General features: G+C 40.5%; 2 protein-coding genes across 5 annotated transcripts in view; one reads left to right on the top strand and one right to left on the bottom strand.

The window, feature by feature from the left end:
• The window catches only part of LOC110829294 (uncharacterized), a 39,330-nt gene extending 37,252 nt beyond the window's left edge, over positions 1–2,078 (top strand). For all 3 annotated transcript variants that reach the window (XM_087345168.1, XM_087345169.1, XM_087345170.1), the window contains exon 3: positions 869–2,078. In XM_087345168.1, coding sequence (XP_087201294.1) covers positions 869–1,132 — 264 coding nt within the window. In that variant the 3' untranslated portion in view covers positions 1,133–2,078. The remainder of the gene's footprint in view (positions 1–868) is intronic.
• On the bottom strand, positions 2,015–15,760 carry LOC110829293 (lysozyme-like). Of its 2 annotated transcripts, none has more exons than XM_022062878.2 (4): positions 15,610–15,760; positions 4,260–4,448; positions 4,102–4,175; positions 2,015–2,796 (listed from the first exon to the last, which is right to left on the bottom strand). In XM_022062878.2, exons 1-4 carry the CDS (start codon positions 15,683–15,685, stop codon positions 2,644–2,646), a joined length of 492 nt encoding a protein of 163 aa, XP_021918570.1. In that variant the 5' UTR covers positions 15,686–15,760; the 3' UTR covers positions 2,015–2,643. The 2 variants fall into 2 exon arrangements, with proteins under 2 accessions (XP_021918570.1, XP_087201297.1); XM_087345171.1 differs by lacking the exon at positions 15,610–15,760 and adding an exon at positions 6,850–6,919.
• Between the last annotated feature and the right edge of the window lie 2,317 nt (positions 15,761–18,077).

Genomic DNA, 18,077 nt, shown 5'->3' with positions numbered 1-18,077 from the left:
AGGAAGTGGAAAATTAAAGGTATGGTTAAAAGTAACATAAGCTCAAAATAAAACTGAATGGAACTGTTGTTACATAGAGTTTTCACAATCATATGAAATATATTGTAGGTTATCACAACATGTCGCCAAATAGAGAAACATAAATTGCAGAACATCAAGTGTGTTGAAGGTCTCATTTAGTACTTAATATCAAATAACACACAGGAATGATTACGTATATGACTGTTCATTTTAATTAGACCAACTGGTTTCATGGGTATATCTTGCGCTTCTCTCATAACTGAATCGTAGACTTTCTTGAAGTCTGTAAGTAATCCATGTACTGTCCCATTGTACACACATTACAGTGGGTTATGAATGTATGACATCTGATCTGACCCCTTTAAAAGTTTCGAAGAAAATGCTGTATTATTTCAAAAATGTTATCCTTGATATCAGACAGACAAGGAAAGTTGGCAGCAGGTGTGTATGCTGGTCCCTGTGGCCTGGAGCATGGGTATTGAGCGTTCAGACGTTGGTACCGTGGGTTTGAATTCCACTCAAGACATGGATGTTTGTTTGCGTTTTTCTGTGTTGTGCTGTCTTGTAAAGGCCTTGCGATAGGCCGATCACTTTTCCAAGGAATTCCTACCAAATGTCTAAATAGATCGAGTAACATCCAGAAGAGGCGGCCAAGGCCCACACTGCGTTGTAGAGCCAGAAATGAGATGAAAGATGTGTATGGCGTACAACACATAATGTAAAGAACGTATAGTTATCAGAAAATTTTTGGAGTATAACCATTTAATTTTCTGTATAGGAAATTTAACTACTGTTATTGATGCCTTGTTACATATAAGTTAATGTTTGGTGTATTGGTCACTCACAGATATCCTTGACGTACATTAATGAGAGGTGCAGAGCAACACTAGACAGCCTGAAGGTGACGCAACTGAGTGGAATCAAAGTGCACATCAGCAACCAAGGTGGCTTTAGCTGGTTGTTGTCCTTCCTTGCTAACTATGCCACTGACAGTAACAAGGAGAAGATTGTGTCTGCAGTGGAGGAACGCTTGTCTAAAAACATTGAGGAGCTCCTGAGCCACTTCCATTGTGAAAAGTACTTCAAGCAGGTTTATAATCAGCACCTGTAGACATTTCATCGGTCACTCGGTCTCGCCATAGTTGAAATATTACGGCGTATAGTAAGTAAATATATTATCTGGGAACAGATGTTCTTGGGAATGGCCCATTCTTATTTCACTAACACTGTTGTCACTCTTGAGTTTCTAAAAACAAATTGGGTGCATTTCCAGGAGTTCCTCAGTAACTTCCAAGACCCATTTTGAGCCATGAATTTTCTGTGTACATTTAAATTCAGTGCCTTTACATTTGTTAGATACCACAATTAGATAATACCTTGCAATAAGAAGTAAACTGAATACAGGGAATCCAGTAATTATAATCTTATAGTATGAAGCTTAAAATATGGAACCTTCCGGTCTTGTTAACACAGCATATTTCAGGCAGTGTTATTTATGTCTTCAGTGCTATGAAATAAGGAGAGCGCATTGAAGGGTGATAAAATGTAGTGGGTCTCCATACGAAGCTACATGATTTTCTTTTGTACTAAATGCCAGCATTAACTGACCTCCAGCTCAGAATTACCTGATTCATGTTGGTATAAATCTAGAATGACTCAGCCTGCTTGCTGTCACTAAATATCACCAGTGATTCATGCCGATGTCCAGTTTAGGTTTCCATCCTAATGAATAAGGACTCTGATGTTGAGTAATAGTTACTGTGAGTGCTACGACTTAGCTTATCATGACACGACACTGACACTTACGTACAAGCACAACTGTGCTTTGTGGTCACTTGTTCTTCATGGAGTTAATCTTCTTTGTAAGATACAGATGAAAAGTGGCTATATGTGAACTGGATTCAACCGGTTTAGGAATTATATGATAATATTTCTATTGTTGGCTAACTTGGTTTAAAGAGCAAGGGAGAAACTAGAAAAAACAGAAGAAAAATATGCATAACATACAACTTTATTGTAAAATTTATATTATAAAAATAAAAGTGCCTCATAAAAGATGCTAAAAATGTCATTTTTGAAGGCAGTGAATTCATGACTGCTACTCGCTCTATCCACTATTGTGAGGATGTTTGACAGTCGCACAACATATTTGAAACTTGGCTTCAGTTTCCTGACTGAAGAAAACCTGGAAGCAGTTATATAGTTTTGGCTCCAGTAAAATGATTAGTTACATAAACATATTATTTGTATTAAACACTGCATAATCCTGAAGTGGAAACAGATTTGTTAACTCTTTATTGAAACTGATGATATAACACAGGATTTCCACTGTAATAGTGAGTTACTAATTTGGTGAAGTGGAGATCTGAGATCAATTCTAGGATCATGTAAGGCAGAATTCTGCTGTAGAATACCTTTCTATAAAGAGTTACTTTCAATGTGGTATTTTTCTCCAAGGGTGAAAGAATGTAGCTGCGTTGCACAGGAGGCGTTTGTTCCAAGACCACAGAGTAGGTGATCTGTTACATTGCAGAAACATGGTGACTGTTGAAGCCAATAAAGAGGGGAAGCACTGCCGCATATCCACGCTGTGAAGGCAGTAGCATGACATTTTATGTCTGTTTACTTGCCCTCGGAAAGCTGCTGCACCTGGCGCTGGCAGTTCATGAACTTGTTCTGGTAATTGTAGTCCAGTGCTCCTGAACAGCCGTAGCCTCCTAGGCGATGAATTGCTGCATAGTCAAAGCAGTTCACTATTCCATCACCATTGCAGTCCTACAAAATGTTCCAAAACAATTCAATAACTGGTCTGCCTTACAAGGTAGTACTGTAGCCAGTATGATCAGTGTCCGCTGTGAACAGTTTATAGTCAAATTTTTTTGCAAAACTGATGAAGAGCCAGACTAAGCATATAACAGTGGACATCCATGCACAAATTCCAATTTCAGCTGATGTTGGAAAACACAGACGAGCAATTTTCTTGTTCTGAATACATATTTCAACACATTTTAATGTAATCCCTGAAAAATATCTAGATAGAATTCAATATTTGTAATATTTATTTAAAGTAATGACTAAAAAAAATATTTGTGTACTATATTGAGGGTTACTCATGTACTTTAACTGAAAACCACATTTAATTTTCATGAATACCATCAGGACGATGATGGAGACAGCAAGGACCTCTGAAACGTCGGTAAACTTCTACCAGACTACACAGCACAACAACCCAGAAGACAGCCATTTTCAGACTCACCACCGTGAAAACCTAAAATCCAGCTGAACTTTTCTTTTAAAGTAAAGGTTTAAACTTAATTTTGAAAATTTGCTGTGCTAAATTGCATTGGCTACAGAATTCAGCAACATAAACATAAAAATTGGAAAATTTGATGCTTAAAAAACAACAAAGAATGTAATTGTATGTGCTGCTATATATATGGGTCTGAAACTTGGCCTTACACCCTTACAGAAGAACATTTATTGCGTATATTTGAAAACAGGGCCCTAAGAAAAATATTTGGCCCTAAAGCGAAGAATATTAGGAGGTGGGAGAAGACTGCGTAGTGAGGGTCTTCATAATTTCAAATATTATAGCAGTGGTGAAATTAAGGATGGTGAGATTGGCAGGGAATGTAGAAATGGAGAGCTGAAAGCTACACACAGCATTTTAGTCAGAAGACATGGAGGTAACCGAGCACTTGGGGAACCAGGGCATGGATAGGATGACTCGCATTATGTGGGGCATTATTTAATGAGCGACCCTCGTAAATGACTGACGTTTGAGATATCTTAACCAGCTAAGTGCCTATTAGCTTCTCAAAAGTACTCTGCTCCACCAAGTTAATTACTTAAATTTAAATTACCTTTACACACTGTTCTTTCTATGTTAAATGTAGCAGAAATAATTTAATTTTACTACATTCCGTTGTGTTAGTTTCAGCAAAAATATATGAGAAACAGTGAGAGCACATATTTAATTTACATTAATATTTCTAGATATTTCCTGGCAGGTAATTCTTCTCATAAGAGTTACTTCCTTCATCATTTATCAACTTGAACATTCCTCTAATTGGTACTTGCCTTCCCAAACTTTGCCATGTATCCCTGCACAGTAGTTGCAGCACAGTATGGTTCTGTTACGCAGCGGACATATGCTAAAAACAAAAGAGCACAATCTCATTGTTCGAATTTCAAGAATTTATAATGTGTGAATGATTCTGAACCAGAAAATCCCTTGCCTCCTTCATTGTCTGGGTGGTCCTGTGGTATGACTGGCTTGCCTGCATCAGACCAGTATGGCCATGTGATTCTGAACAGCCCACACACATCGCCATTGCAGCCGAGGGACCTGTTGCAGTTGGACGTGGCCTCGCATATGCAGCCCAGACACAATTCACTCACTGGGCCTTGCTGAGACTGCTGTTGGCCTGGAAAGAAAAAAAAAACTAAATCATGCTGCCTTCAGATATTTTGGAGGGGGGGGGGGCAGAACCCAGTTTTGTATAATAATAAAAATTATATCCAAATTACACCCATACAAATACTGACACTTGGAGTGTGCTTTAGACTGTGCACTTCATGTGGATCCAAGAAGATTCCCCAGATTGATGCTTCAAACAATTTTGTCCTTGTTGTAACTGATGTATGTAATAGGATCAGAGGTATGAATGTAAATACAGCAATGCCTTATCATCTATAGTATTGCTAATCACAGACTTCAACAATCCATTTGGGCTCTCTTAACCTCAATTTCCTATAAGGCTTTGTTCTTGCCAACTGCAGTATTTGCCAGGAACATAAGCACCTTAGTTGGCAATTGATTACTTACTTGTATCTGGTTAGCAATAATGTTTGCATCTCACTCCAGAGTGTCAGAGAGCCATGGGTAGTAGTAGTAGTAGTAGTAAGATGGAAGTTAATGAATACGGTTGACATTGAATGTAAATTTTCTTCTGCTCACAGGTATTATATAATAATAGGTAATTATAGGTTTTTGTTGGATACATGATTGCCTTGGTGTCAACAACCTCGACCATACACCAGCCAGTTCCCATGGCTCTCGGCATTCCTCATGCAACAGATTGTGTGAGAGATAAAGTGAGGCAGCTACCCAAGGCCCCATGAATTAACATTATAAAATATGTAATAACTTCTTTTGCATTTCCCAAACTTAGAAGGTATTAAAATAATACTGTTCCATGAATTCTGATTCCTAAGCCAGTTCATGATAAACTAAAATCTTCATTGGTCTGTCATGTTTTCATCGTTATTCATTATTACTACATCCAAATTACTTCAAGGTTTCAAACCCTATATTTACCACTTAACCTGGCAACAGAGAGGCACAACAATGTTGCCAACAAAGTAACCATATTCTTACAGAAACCAAAAGTAGTAGTTTTCAGACAAACATATAAACTAGTACATTGAAATCTGTTTTCTGTCTGTTAAGAAGAGATTCGATGTACTTTATATAAAAACTGCAGTTACAGCTCTTACTCAGTGGATCTTTAATTCTTGAAAGACCTTGGCCACCTCAGATGTGTGAGGCTTCTTAACCTATTCAGACATTTGACAGGACTCCATGGACGAGTGATCAGCCCGTCGCAAGGCCCCTACCTACACAGGACAGAGATGCAGACAGATATCTGTGTCTTGGGTGGGATTCAAACCCACGATCCCAGTGTCTGAGCAATGATCATCTATGCCCCAGACTATGTTGCTGTCGTAACCCGCACAATTAACATAAGTAAGTAGCATTGAATCTTATGTTTAGAATTAGTTGAGTTACCAGTATTTTACATTCTCATTATGTTATTTCTTTGTTCCATTTGATTCTTGATTTCTGTCATATTAGCATCTAAGCATAATCTATACAGGTACTGTAAGAATAAATGAACTGATACATTATTTACTACGTTGGTCCAGTAGGATGAAACTATCTCTGGGCATGTTCACGGTCGGTTTGTGGCTAGTTGGAAAATAACTGACGCCATATTTCTTTTTTAACACGGTACTAAACTATTTATCGAGACCAGACCTGCTCTGGGGTCCACACAGCCTCCTATCCAATGGATACCGAGGTCTTTTCCCGGGGGTAAAGCACGGCCGGCCGTGACGCTGACCACTCACCCCATCTAGTGCCGAAGTTAAGAATGAGTAGGAGCTATACTACCTCTCCCCCAAGCGCCTACATGGTGTGTAACGGTATAGCTTTACTTGTCTTTACTTCATTGAGCTGCTGACATAACCACACACATTTTACAGCACTAGTTATTTTGATTGTGGTCAAAGGATCGATTTAACTTTGTTAGTTTCCCCACGTATACGTGTATCTCCTGTGATAATTTCATTCAGATTATGATTTCTGGAATAATTTATAACCAACAAAAGCGAAACGAAGTCTCATTGACATTGCGACTACCTCGAAGATTTGCTTTCTAGAAACCTTGAGGAATTAAATTAGGAACAGGGACAATTACTCATCCATCAGCAAAATGTAATTTTGATTCACACTGGACAGCACAGGTCTGCACTTGCATTATACATAACTTTTGTTCATTCCTTCTCTTATAAAGCCTGACCTTCGCTGGGACAAACAACAGCCAATAACATTAGCTGGGAGGGGACAGTCTTCAGTTGCAGCTTGGCAGCGCTTCTATATTTTAGTACTGGAGCATTGTTGTCACATTTTACCATTCAGCCACCGGGAGTCTGACGAGAACCACTTCACTCGGCTGTAAGATTTACAGACTGTTCCGAAAATATTGACACGCCCGTTTAATGAAAACAAATAGAAACATTTTAATAAACTCAACCATTACGTACCCGACCAAAGCCAGCCGAGAAGCACACGAATACAGTCGGCCCACCCCACATTCATCACCCAGCGTTCTTCTGATTGCTTTTTATCCAAGTTTCAACAACGACCGCTTCAGCCACTTTTCCTCGCAGTCTCTTTCCTTACGTGACGTCTTACCGATGACGCCATATACGTCAGTGATACTTTTTATCAACAGAGGGTACTAGAGGTCAACTACACGGTTTTACTTGACGTGGTCCGAAGTACTTCTATGTTCAGTTTAATGTAATACTTTATACAGGTTTTAGGGTTCGCTGGAGACGTAATATAATCAAGAATAATTTACATAATTCTCGTTTACGATGAATGTAGAAGGAATGAAGTGAGAGCGAAGGTGTGCAATGAAAGATATCCTGGTTTAAATATTCCGTCGTCTCGTACAATCGACAAAATCTGTCGAAAGCTGTTGGCAAAGGGAAGCTGGAATCGAGCAGGTCGTCATCCTAGCACGTACTAGTGCGAGGCAGATTTCACGAGGCTCTGGAATCATTCGTTCAAGTGTTAATTCGAATTCTGAACTGTCATAAATCTCTCCTGTACGATCTGTCACTGCACCAGGAACGCCGTGGAAATGACTTTAACCTCTTGTCGAATTCTGCGAGTCTGCAATTAATCAGTTTCAGAATAATAATGAGTTCTTTCGAAATGTTTTGTTTACTGATGAAGCTTGTTTTACAAACGATGGCCAAATCAATTTGAGGAACATTCTTTACTGGTCTGTTGAAAATATTCACTGGCGACCGTATTGTTGGCCATTCTTCATTTGACGATCCATGAACGGACAGAGAGGTTCTGCCACCACATTCGCCTGATTTAACTCCGCATTTGTCTCATACTATGGCTGGCCACATCTCAGTAACAGTACATAAAAAAATTAATGTCAAAAATCTTGCTGCAATTCCAGCTTAAAAATAAAAATTGTTCCTTTAAAAAAGTACCTTTAATAATTTCAATAATACCGTAATTAATATTTTATTACTAAAATGAGAAACTTCTTTGAGGTCGAAATTTAGGTGGTACATCTCTGTAATATCGAATGATAGAACGATTAATTAATCGGAAATAATGTGGGAGAAAGACGTCGTGGCCTAATTTAAGGCAGTATCCCAGCGTATGCATGGAGTCACTGAGGGAAACCACGAAAATATTGAGAACAGAGCCTGTCTCCGAGCTGAGATTCCCTATGAAACACAAGCGTTAATTACTCAGATGCCACGATCGACTCATAAATATATTAAACGTATATTTGGAGATAAGTGAATATACAAAAATTGTCGTCTTTATAAGATTAATCATAGTAGTGATCGTCACGCGATCAGACGCACTATACGAGACGCAGCTGTCTGTGCGAACCAGCGTATTTCCCCAGGTCTGTCAAGGTAGAAATTAAATGACAAATGACCTCTAAATTACATGTTTACAGACATTAGATGAACAAAGAACATAATTTGTGTTAAGGACCAGATTACAACGCTAATGACTTTGTTTTTGTAATAAGCTGAAGACGTCAGTTTTCTCAGATCTCCTGTGTATCCTACCGAACGTGGTGGTACAGTGGGTATCAAGCTTCATTTTTCGAACCCCCCCCCCCCCCCCCCATTCGAACGACGTCGAAGAGACCTGCTATTTTGACTTTTAAGTGACTTTCCTCACCTCGTCTAGAGAAATAAACATTATTATGAACGTGTATGGTTGATTTATCTTCTCCCAAACGGAATTTTAAAATGTACAGTTACTTTATTATAATACCACGAATTTTTACTAAGCTTTTTTTCTTGTTGAGTATATTTTTTTAAAAAAAACACTTCAGTGTTCTTGCCCTTATTTCCAGGCGTAACACGAAGTTTTAAGACGCAAAGCCGCAAACAACTCGATTAGAAAGATGACTGTATTCTGGGTTGTTGCGCTTTGTGGTCAGGTAGAAGTTTACCATCGTTTCAGAGGTCCTCATCGCCTTGACGATGGAGGTAGCAAGGACCTGTGAAACGTCGGTAAACTTCTATCTGACCACACATCGCAACAACCCAGAAGAGAGCCATCTTCTTATTCATCGCAGTGACAAAATTCTTTACGTCGTCCGTAAGCAAACTTTTGTAACTGTAGTAGCGTCGTTAAATAAACCGATTTACAAACAGATGTGTCTGAACCGGTTCTACTTGCATGTTCTCTGCAGACGACAAATAATAGTTAAAAGACACCCTGATGTTATTCCCGGATCTTGTAACCGGTTCGCGGATGTCGACTCGGGTGTAGCTTACAGATGCGATGCACGGATTGCAGAATTTATTCCACTTCTGGGAAATACTTCACGGCCAAAAGATCAGACTGTCCTTACCAGAAACTACCTCCGCGCTCGTCAGAAAATGGGATTGAGACGAGTTTCGTCAGTGCTGCTTTTTTTAAGTGTGATCACGCAACTTGGCATGGCACGCGGAACCGGTCAGACCGGTAGAGGTCACGTCTCCTGGCGCACGGCGACAGAAGACAGTCATCCTCATAGTCGACGACGTGAGAACCCGAAATCTTGCAAGACAAATACCTCGCACACTTATAAAAGTTGCGGATAAATGTCTGATACGCATATCCAGATGCGCTATTGATGAACCTAGCTTAAGAGAGCTCAAATGTTCCTCTAACGCTGCTTTAAGAAATTTCCTCAACGCGGAGTAGCTCTTTTACCCAAGGGGGCTCTGATGCTGCACCCAAAATTAGATTACGAAACGTTTGCATTTAGATTTTTAAGTTTTTATTTGAACTTTTTTCATCATTTCCGAAAACAATGACCGCTGCTGTACGAATGTTAAATTTGTAAACAGAAAAGTTCTGCTTTGTCTCTTGGGGAAGACAGACGTGTAAGGCTGAACGGAATCACTCAAACTCAGCGGTACTCAAATCTTCAAAGGGTCACCCTTTCTCACCGACAAGCCGATTGACGTGTTATAAATCACCCCAATTTATTGAAAATACTACAAACTTTCCGTTGCAAACATGTTCGCATGTTAGAGCCACTGAATAATTTTATTTCGCCGAAGTTTATAAATTGTTCACTGATTATAAAAGTAAAGTTTGTCCCACTATGCGCCATACAGGCGCTTGGGGGGAGAGGAGGTATAGCTCCTCTCTTCCTTGACCTCGGCACTAGATGGGGGTGAGTGGTCAACATCACGCCCCGGCCGGCTTTACCCCCGGGAAATGACCCCGGTACCCATTGTAGAGGAGGCTGGGCGGGCCCCAGAACCGGTCTGGACGCAGAGGCTAGAGGAAAAATCCTCTGCCCCCGTCGGGGATCGAACCCCGTAGCTAGTCACTATACTGACTGAGCTATCCCGGCTCATTCTTCACTGATTATGGATTCTTTAATTTAGATGGCAGCTAATTTTTCACCACATGCCTACGGGATGATGTAATGCGGGCCACGCAACACATCGCCTTATAACTTACCAGCAGTTGATACATCGTTTCAACACTTTTCCCTAGGTCAGTGCCAGCCGTTTCTGGGCTCCGAGCCTCCAGGCACGGCTGCTTGGCCTTATAAGGACAAACACGGAGTTCGCTCGGCCTACGCGGGGCACTGACCTTCGAACACCTGACAGAAGACCGTGGCTACGTTTGCAAGACACGAGTGAGTTCAACTTGCACTCAACGACTCTGTGAACTAACTTTACATAGGGAAGAAATGGATCGACAAACGGGAATGTGTTTTAAAAAAACATGAAAGAGAAACAAAGAATCGTGGCCGCGAACCATCAGTAATACAGAACATGATGTACGCCCGGGCTAATCGTCCATGTTAACGGTGTTAGCCGGGCTAAGACGGCTAACTTTGGAAAAACTAAAATAGAAAGTCGTCTCTCCTACTTTTGTGGCTCGGTGCTACCTGGGCAGAGCTGGCTAACAATACATTTTATTTAAATGGTTCCGCTGTGTTCCAATCAATTTCCGTCCCACTAAACCACGAAAGTAAGATAGAAGACTTTTTCTTTGATTTTCAGTGTTGTCTGTACTGACATGATAGATATGGAACATCAGAATATAACGAAAATGAGACATGGCAAAAATAATGTTACAGGAAAATAAACACATGGGAAGAACATGACAAAGTCATGTCTCACATTTTAATTACGTACGATGTGACATAAAAATACAGGTGGAATACAATTAACAAATGTATTGAATACACAATATTTTATTCACACTCAAAAGCCTAGGGCCTAGTAATACATTTCAGTATGAATAAAATATTGTGTATGATGGAATCTCTTCCTTAAGTATATTTTCTGACAATAATCACAATAAGACGCGTAAAATGGATGTAGCTTTCAGTTACGTTTCGCTGATTTTAATCTGCACATGCAACAGTAACCCCCACGGTGGTCTAGCGGTTAGAACGCTGGCCTTGTAATCCTGGGGTCTCGGGTTCGATTCCCGGCGGTGCCCGAATTTATAACTTGTGTTGGGCAAGGCCGTGGTCTAGGCAACACGGAGTTTTCCTCCGGGGGCTTCTTCCCCGGTTTCTCCGTGGCATCCCAACAATTACTCCATTCACACACAGAAGAAGGCAATGGCAAACCACTTCTGGATCATCTGCCAAGAACGTATATGAACAGGTCCCAGTCCGAGAAAAGGATGGAAGGATCCTGTTCATATGGACCTGTCCTCAGACAGAACACTAAATAAAAATAAAATAAAATGCAACAGTACAAAGGACATCGTAGGGAAAGATTAGACGAGGGACCGAACTGGTGAGTGGAAAGTTATAATTTTACCAACACAGTCAATCTGTACGCAAAAACGAACGCGGATGGACCGTAAAATTAAAACAGCAGATATGTAATTCTTAAGAGCAGTTGAAAGGTGTACTAGAGTAGTTCAAATAAAGAAACGCATAAATTAGAAAGGAATTGAACAACAAAAAATAGACTTACAAAGAAACTTCATTGTTCGTACACAGCGAATGGAAGATGAAGGAAAGATCCGGGACAACCAAGAAAGAGACGGAGAAGCCGGAATTGGGCGGTAGCATATTTCTTCCTCGATAATGGTGATAGCGCTAGAAGGACAACACGCTCTTCAGACGCCATTTTAAAACTGGATCTGGAATGCAGTTGGTATGGGAATCCCCTAACTGCCAACAGAATGTAGACAGAAAACGTGACCACTTGGAAGTCCGAAAAGGCTGATACAGAAACGTGGGATTTTATATCGGCTACGCCGAACCTTCGGAGTATTAATTTTCAAATATGAAAACTTCTAGTAGTTCTAAAAGGTTCAGTCCACGTTATATTCTAGTCGCTGTGAAATAACGAAGATGTAACGCTGTCAGGACAGATAACTCAATGTTGTACACAGAGCAGCACAGCAAAATACTTTTTTATTGTAAGGTTCAGTGCACACGATAGAGAAAATGTTTCAGATCAAAGTTCTAGATCTTGGTTGTTGTATGTTAAATGTTTTTGAGGACATTTATGCGAGAGAACAGTACACGCTGGACCGTTAGACCGTTACGTACGAAAATGAGATTCGTCCAAAATTTTCACTCCAGACTCCAAAGATGAAAATTTAATGAAGACGTCTGTCATTTTCGGAGATGAAACATAGCGGATGGCAGACAGAGAATCAACCTCTTCGTATAGCGCTCCTTTTATGAACTTCTTACCAAAAACGTATTAACTGTGCAAATCGAAAGACGGAAACGAAACAAAAGAATGTTAAGTTGTGATGTTGAAATTTTCTCCTCGCGATATTAAAAGCGGCGAATATAAAGCAGTGCCATGCCTTTTCAATGCTTTGTTGCGATGTTTAAATTGTCTTCAGTGAATCTTCTAGCTTATACAAATGACGATCTGCAGACAATTATGGTGTAACACCAATTCAAGCAACTCGCTGTTTCACTAACATCTTTTTAATATTATCCTCCATCCACACACACAGCTTTTATACGGCCTCCTGTATTTATCATGGCTCCCATGCGTGCTATATGACCCACAAACCTCATCGTTCATGTGATTGCCCTAGTAACTATTATTGCGTTCAATGTCAGGAACACAAAACCACAGCACAGAGTACAGTTATTTCTTTCGGAATTTAACTTTCTTGTTTGCTTGTTGCATTTATCACGACCACTGTAATTGAATTGGCACTGGATGACGTCATGACTCGAAGCAGCAATGAATCATCGCTGCAGGGGTATCCACAGCTTCAAAGACCAGGACGTGCATTTCCTAGAAACTGCGTTACTATAAATCAGACATTTTCCACTGCTATCGGCTTCGACGCTGTCGTGACTTTTCTTTTATGTGTTTCTGTCTGTGACATCTCAGCAGCCATTGAATTGTCCTCAGTATTGTACAGGGACCCACAGATTGAACCTGGAGGTACAATTTGGCTGCACGCGACAGAGACAAGCGACCGAGGCAGGCGACAGAGAAGGGAGACGGACACATCGCAGCTTGTCGCCACACACTTTTGAGGTGACGACCGAGACATGCGGCAAAGTGTTTGTTTTCTTTGTTTTGTTGAGACATACGTGCACATATTCTGTAAAAAATTAGTACAAAAATGCTTCTAAAAAGGTTAATCGAAGAAGATGATGTGTTGCTGTGTTATTTGTTACGAAAGAAACAAAGAAAACCTATGAGTTCAATGTTCAAAACCAGACGTGAAGAAGGATCTTTCTGTCTGTTAATAAAGAGTCATTTATCGTTAGAAGAAGATAATTTCAGGAGTTATTTCAGATTCTGCTACTAATTCTACCAATTGCTCATCTTGGTCACCAGTAAATTTAATTTCTGCCATTATTTTACTCAACAACACACGTGCTGCCTGAGCCCGTCGCGAGACACTACTGGTCCGAGAGCGGTCTCCTGTGCTTTGTCTCTGTCGCCTGTCTTTGTCTCGCGCTCGTAATTGTACTTCATACGATTGTACAGAGAGCAGACAGGAAGCGACCAGTCTCGGTCTCGTAACTCTGTCGCCTGCCTCGGTCGCTTGTCTCTGTCGCGTGCAGCCAAATCGTACCTTGGGAGTTCGTTATCCTCGTCATTGTTTCTAGCAAACGCAAGTGTTATTATCCTTAATGGCACCGTTGCATATCCTACGAATGTTAACAACCGAGAGTCAAAAAGGAGAATCCCATGATGAATATTTCACAAAGAGACGAGCGTCTCAAGCTAGTGTACTCCAGACAGAGTAAAATTATTTTTTAAACACGTTATTTTCGGTTGAATTTTATGTTAATTTATTTGATATAATATTCATTGTTGCAAGGCTAAGTAGACCGCAGACATCATGCTGCATGAGTCGGAAATGGCTTGTCCTTGTATTTAGGTAAACATTCGCCATATTGAAAGAGTTTCAGACACGGTTGTATTAGGTCAATGTTATCTCCTGAGTCGTTTCTTGGAAAATTGTTTTCGTCCGGATTTATCTCAAAGCGAATTACAGTATTTCCTCGATTTTAAAAAGCCATCGATTCTTAGACGCCATCAAATGTTAAAATATTAAAAAGTTGGGTATTAAAATCTGGGAAATACGGTAGTAAGGGGTTATATTTTATGGATATGAGTCAGCTTTTGTGGATAAATCCTCCCCCGTTTATTAGTTTCGGAAAAGCAGAATGTTTCCTGCAATATTTTATAAGCTTATAAAATCCCTTCCTTCCCCGTGAGTCAAGTTGCGACCGTAACTGCAGTTTCTTACTTCCAGGTGCGCAGGCCTAATTCCACGCAAATCGTTCGTCTAAAGCCAATTAGATTACGTACGGTCTTAAACTACTCGAACACTAGAATTGTGGCTTCGAATCCGGTCTGGTGCATGGATGGGAAGTCAGCGTTTGTTTCGTGTCGTGTTGCTTTCGTTTGCAGGTAGAGGGCGTTGCGGTGGTCTGGGGGATCCGCGGTAAGTATTCTTTCTCTAGCCGGCCTTCGGAAATTGTCACGCCGGGAGAAAGAACTCTCTCTCCACGGAACAGTTGTGCGACGATAAGTTTGTGACTTACTTAAACAGTCGTAGCAACTATTTAATAACAACGTCAATAACAGATTTATTTACTGACGTCGCCTTACGAAACTTTCTGGGGACTTTTTGTTTTCTTACGTTGTGACTCCTGGGCGACGAAATAATTCTGACTAGGCTAAGGGTTGGACGGCAGACATTTTTCTCTTCGCCCAACCAACCTATTATCCATTGGGCACTGAGGAATAAAGTGGTCACGACGTGAACCAAATCACTCAGCTTCATACAGTGCCAAGGCTAAGAATGCGTGGAGCAACACCTCCGAATAATCTTCATGGCGTGGTGTTTGATTACCACCGAAGCGACATCAGCTCTGTTGTTATCATTATGTTATATGAACAACCTCAGCTGATTTCATTGAGTTAATGTATTGATGTGTTTCAAACACAAAACAGTTTGAACACGCAATAAAAAATAATAGTAATAACAAGAAGATTGGAAAGATGTACTCTTTGGAGAACATTGACATTCCAAGGGTGTTTTCTAAAAGCCACATCACGCAGGTCATTGTTTCGTCGTAGGTCATTCTTGCACTGTTCTGATCCTAGGTTTCGTTGTCGCGCGACACTGTGTTCCATTATTGGGATTTCAGGTCGTATTGTTTCTGACAGACGGAGAGACATGAACGGGCCCAAAAGATGTTCTTCGCTCATGGTAGAGCGTAGTCAGAATGTAAATGAGTAATAGGGTCTCAGCCCCCAGGCTGTACTCACCCAGTGTGACGCAGAAGGAACACACGGCCACGGCCGCTGCTGCCACAAGGAGCACAGACTTGAACCTCTCTGCCATGATGCGATGAATCTGACTGTCACGTGTGTGGGGCGGACTCGCGACTTTATATGTCCGCCGCCAAGTGACCTTCGGTTGTCCGCTCGATGCTTCACGCAGGTGACCCACTCTTCAGGACTGCAGCTGAAAACCGAGGAGCAGGATTCTCTCGCTGTAGTCCTAACTGCCCAGTTTTGTGAATTACACTGTCCAACAAATTTTGGGTCATTTCTTGTTATGGACGTGAAAGAAAATTTACTTCATGGATTTTGAGGTGCTAAACACGGAAATAGTGCTTAATTGGTTCTTGTTTTCGAAAAAAAAACTAGTTTGTTATATTTATACAAGGTATTTTTAGTTATATATGGCAGTAAGATATATCTACGAATATACCTTTGTCAAACACAGCGCCTTTTCGCCATTCGCTTGTTTTAGCTGCAGAAGTATCCCTTTTCACCAACCAACAATAATCACTCCATTTGCTTTTGTATCTTTGCTCAATCGCTGAGATGTCTTAATGGAAGTGCTCACCATGTTCGTCGCTGACTGCATCACATTTTGAAGGGAAGAAATCCAGGTGTGAGTTCAAGAAATGCATCTTAAATGACAAGTTGCACCTGAGTTTTCCATAAGAAGTCAGTGAGTTCACCCTCTGTTTGATAGAATTTATCACAGTCTTTATTTCGAGTAAGAAATGTTGTCACTTCCACAGAATGATCTAGATGATTCCACTGTCGTAGCCTCGAGGCCAAAAGCTCTGCCTTATTCTTCGGCAGTTTGAGATCCCTGATGAGGTCATTAAGCTCACTTTCTGTTAACTTATGTGGCTCAGAAGGATAGAGGCTTGTTCAAAATGGTGGCTCCCTTGACATAGACGGCTGCTGTACTTCTTCGTGAATTCAAGCTCAACATGAACATCATCAGTGCCTTCAACTTCATCAGAGTCTAAAGAAAAACTTTCTGGTGGTCCAGGAATAGGTATAGTTCACCTTGAGGGATGGGGAGAATTGCAGATGGTATGCGATCGAACATGCTGCAGTGAGGTACGTTGATTCTGAAAAAGTTCCCCACTACTTCCCTTTACATTCCCCTAACACGCCGGCCAAAGGCCACTAGAATAACGCGGATTATATGTAAAATAATGGTAAAGGAAGGTGAAGACGTTTTTCGAAGTTTGTGAGACACTAAACTCACATATTCACATTTAAGTATTATGAACATTTACAGATTGGAAACAATTAATTGAAACAAAAGACTGTTTTTTTTCTTCCGTGGCCTACTGTGTACATGTACTTTTATGAAACGTGGGACAGAAAATATTTTCGTAAGTCTTATCAAAAAACTTTTATTTTACCAGACTCCAGGACGACGATAGCTTCCAAATAATGGTCGCACACTCTCGAAAGTGCTGTCGTTCTCTAAAATTTTCTGCAACCTTGTACAACTCTCTACACGGGCGTAAATACTCCGTATTTTGTGTTTTGGGTGGTGTGAGGTCAGTGGCAGACACACGTTTTTTTTCGTCCCTCGAGCAATACCAAATATTGCAGTCAGAGTAAGCGTAAAGTTGAGCAGCACTTGCCCTATAAAAAACACGTTAAAAATATATAAGAAAAAAATACTTAATTACCCACGTGTCCGAAGCTCTTGCCTTCTGCGTTACAAAAATGTCATTCGAGGGGAAATAGTTCCGCACGGAGAAAGCGTTCGTCCTGTCCTTGGTCATTAAAGAACGAAGGTGATCTTTGACTCGACGCAACCATGAAGAACTGCGCACTCCTTTGCAGTCGTCTGCAGGAATGCGAAGCGCTGTGTCAACGTTTGAATAGTCAGTATGAAGATGTGTCGCAACCATTTTACAGATTCATGGCTGATTCCATTTCGGGCATCTTCATAAGCAGTGAAAACTGAAATGAAGGCATTCGTCAACAAAGCTTAGTTTAAGAATAGAAGGATAACAATCCCTCTAAAATATTGCTTATTCTGTTACTTCTGTTGCTGTATTAACAACAGTTTTAGTGAAAAATAAATTTGTTATTTGTTTTTACACGTATGAAACAAGTCTTTATCAGCGCTCTCCCAGCAATCCAGCAAAGATCAGAAGTTTTGTGATTCTGACTGAAGTCTTCTCTCCCAGTAATGCCATTTCGTCGCCCCTGAATTCGTGAAAAGGGAGCATCCTATGCTTCCACCTCTTGGCACTTTCCTCATAGTTATTCACTTTAAACAAACAGAGTGCCTTTTTCTTTATTTACACTTTGCCATCCAACATCTTTACTGAGAAGTTTTGTGCCTCTGTGAGAACAACAACACATGCATCAAAGCCAGCAAACATCAGAGTTTTATACATATAATTTAATCAGCACTGGACTTCATTTTGATGAACTTTTGTCTTCAAAACTACGTTTAAAAT

The sequence above is a fragment of the Zootermopsis nevadensis genome, unplaced genomic scaffold (genome assembly GCF_977971745.1).
Source record: "Zootermopsis nevadensis isolate Lab colony 2312 unplaced genomic scaffold, Znev_1.0 Znev_ptg000008l, whole genome shotgun sequence".
Taxonomy (NCBI): Eukaryota; Metazoa; Arthropoda; class Insecta; order Blattodea; family Termopsidae; genus Zootermopsis; species Zootermopsis nevadensis.
Note: the sequence above shows the minus strand (reverse complement) of the source record. Positions and strands in the feature narration are given on the sequence as shown.